Source organism: Morone saxatilis, unplaced genomic scaffold (genome assembly GCF_004916995.1).
Source record: "Morone saxatilis isolate NCDOM2014 unplaced genomic scaffold, NCSU_SB_2.0 Contig4, whole genome shotgun sequence".
NCBI lineage: Eukaryota > Metazoa > Chordata > Actinopteri > Moronidae > Morone > Morone saxatilis.
In genome coordinates this window covers 18,440,007-18,443,345 of record NW_023339984.1, presented here as the reverse complement: position 1 = coordinate 18,443,345, position 3,339 = coordinate 18,440,007, and the positions used below count along the sequence as shown (strand labels likewise).

General features: G+C 41.2%; 1 protein-coding gene across 1 annotated transcript in view; it reads right to left on the bottom strand.

The window, feature by feature from the left end:
• The window catches only part of LOC118337965 (zinc finger protein 431-like), a 9,801-nt gene extending 7,564 nt beyond the window's left edge, over positions 1-2,237 (bottom strand). Inside the window, exon 1 of the mRNA XM_035675122.1 lies at positions 2,146-2,237. Coding sequence (XP_035531015.1) covers positions 2,146-2,237 — 92 coding nt within the window. The remainder of the gene's footprint in view (positions 1-2,145) is intronic.
• Positions 2,238-3,339: the final 1,102 nt, after the last annotated feature.

The following is a 3,339-nucleotide window of genomic DNA, read 5'->3' as shown; positions in this document are numbered from 1 at the left end:
GAGTTTCCACCATGATTACATATAAAGATTGCATATACTCATACACATAGCTAATAATAAATATACAAGGATACAGCTCGACAAACGTGCCCTTCCAATTCAGATTTACAATAGGGTCTAATAAACATCATACAGAACACTTCTTAATAGTTTTTATCTGGATAGATTTAAAGGGGTAAAAAAATACAGCAGCCTCTCTGTTTCAGGGATGTTCTTAGGCTTTGCCCTATTCATGAACTATCACCTGAGTCATACATTTAAACTTGTCTGGCCACCATGTTGGAGCTACCTTGATTCGGCGAGATCGCTAAGTCTGTTGGCAAAACAAGTGTTGTAACGGCCGTTTAAGTATAAACGGCCGTTACTAACGGCCGTTACTTTTTCAGTAACGGAATAATCTTACATGATACTTTTCCCATCGTATGCCAACGCTGGTTACCGTTACTGAGACATGTACCAGTGGCGCCGTTACTTGCGGTTACCACAGTGTGGTTGGAATGAGCAGCAGCCCGGTGTCAGGCTTTTCTGCACAGGCACAGCCTGACAGCTGCCGGCGGAGCGACGGCAGGGGTGTGGGATGGATGACACCTTGGCACACCAACTGCACGCACTCGTCTGTACAGTGCCTCATTTTGTCTGTTGTTGGAGTGGATGTAAACCTATATTGTTAGCGAGCTAACGCTAGCTGCTCGGCGGGTCGGCTATCGCCAAATTTCAATTAAAAGATGATACACATACGAATCTACTTCCACAGCTATTAATTAGCAATCAGGGGTGGTGAATTGGCGTTTTCATTCTTGCTGTTCAACACATGAGGTCTGGCGTCAAATGCTCATTTTACGTTTAATAAAACAACGTGTTCAAATATCTGGGTAGCAGACATCACATCAGTCATTAAGTAGGCTGAGCGATATTTGTTCAAGTTAGAACCAGTTTTAAGATTACTAGCCGGACAACAACACACAATCTTTTTGTGTGGTGTGCTTAATGGTTTTAGTGTTAAATCGAGTTAATGCCACAGCCTTCCCCCTCTGCTCTCCGTCCACTGTAACGGTATTTACCCATTATCTCAGGATATTTTATTCAAGTGCCTCTAAGACTGGCTTGACATTAGGCAAGTGGGTTAGTAAACGTTAATCTTGTTTACACTTATAACGTTGGCCAGGCCTAACGGATGACTATTTTTTGAAGTGTTTAAATGTTTCTTTCGTAGCCATTTACTGTATCCATACGATCGGTAAATCGTAGAAAGCTGCTAATTGCTTGTAATACTGTCTATGGCCCGGTAACTCCGGTAGGTATCAACTTCAAGATGGCCGCTAAGTTAGGGTGGGAAAGAGGTGATGACGTAAAAGGTACGTGACTGGATTTCATGATATAATATGGAGTATGGAGCATGTTCAGAATTTCAGGTCCAAACAACTGATGTTAGCTAACGTTAACTTCTGGTGATGCTGCAGAGGTTTTGATTGACAGCCTCCGAAGCAAGTTGAATCAGCACATGGCTCATTGACTATTAAAATTTTTAGCCATGTGGTTGATCGGTCACGAAAATGTAACCAATGAAATTCTTACTTACTTTTTGGTCAATAATTTGATAATGTGTCAAAAGGCGGACTTTTTTGTTATTTTCTCAAAAGGGGAGGCAAATGAGTGTATATATAAAGATCTGAGTGCTTAAATCCAATGAGTATTTCCCTAGTATACGATACAATCCATCGATACTTTTAAAACGAGTTAGATTCGATATATGTCGTCGGGAGGCCAATTTGCCGCAGCACAGATCAGATGTAGTTGGATCATAGGAATATAAATGAGACATCGCTGTAGTGGATGAATCGTTACACCCTAGTTCTTACCTTAACTCGGTGGCACATTAGGTGCCCATCACGTTGCAAAAAAGTTCAGTGACGGTGAAGTTAACGGAGTTATAGTCGCAGCCCACGGGAGCCACTTCCTTTCGTACTTTTTCCATTATAAAAAGCCTTCATGAGTTCTTAACACGTCTAGCACACAAGGTTTCGGCTTTGCTTCCATTTTAACATGGCAGCGTCGGGTAAAAGCTTTAGCGCAATGACTTGACATGTCCCGAGTCAATGACCATTGGGGGGCGGGGCACACGGGGGTGGCCCCAAACAGACTTACAGGGGGGGCGGGGTGCCCCCGTTGCCACCAATGGGGAAGCCGGCACTGGTCTCGTTCTTGGTATCTCTCTGGGTCTTCTGTCTTTCTCTCATGGTCTCTTTCTGGGCTCATGGCCTTGTCTCTCTCGGAGTCTAATTTTGTTCTGCCTATGATATGGAGGCTATATGTAGCAAAAACTAATTACATTTTGGTGTTTGGAAAGTTGGGTGTAACTGCTATCTCAATCTCTCTGTGTGTGTAATCTGATTCTGTAAATGTTGTAAAAAATGGTACAAATCTGTATTCAAGATTTTGCAAATCTGTAAGCTGTGTGACAAATCTGTAAGTGCAGAATACATATAATAGGTTGAAAAAAAAATCTAAGTATTTACTCAAAGAGCTGGACATACAGACAAGGTCAGTGGTTACAATCTTTGTACACACAAACTCTTTGGCTCACCTCACACTTGTTGGTGTGGTGGGGGAGAGTTTTTTGCTCAGTGCCACACCACTTCTGTCTGGGACTAAGTAACTGGTGAGTACTGGTGTGACAGTTTAACTGCGTGGTTGAATTAATGTGATATTTCCCGAGCATTGATGAGATTTGTACACTAAACAATACTTTGGCTTTTTTTTTAAACTTTAGACTTAACAGGTTACCTGGAGTTGAATTAATTTTATTTGCGACGGCGAGTCTCCAGACGCTTGAAGATGAATGGCAAAGTTACTGTGTCGATTGCCATGTTTCCAAACATGCAAATGTCAATAAATAATCAGAAAATGTCCTTGCTCTCGTTTTACGTATCCTTATTAATCTTGATGTCAAGTCTGTTTGAGAACAGTTTTTATGTCACACAGTCATAGTTGTAAGAAACGATACAGGCTGCAGTATTATGTGGAGTCAGTTGTGCAAAGCGTGATACGTCGACCATTCGCAGGGTACCGTCGAATCATGTTCGCATCTACACATTTATCTACAATTCACAATATGGGGATATACATGGGACAGGACATTTCTTTTTTCATCCAAATTGGAAACTGTCAAAAATACTTTTGCAATTAGGAACAGAAATTGGACTACAGGGTCTACACTATACAAATCCGATTCACATTCACAACTTTGTGGGATTTTGAATAAATTGGACAGAGATTATAATATGTGATAGAATTGTGGTATTATATATTGAAACAGTCAGTATATGTTTAATACCATCT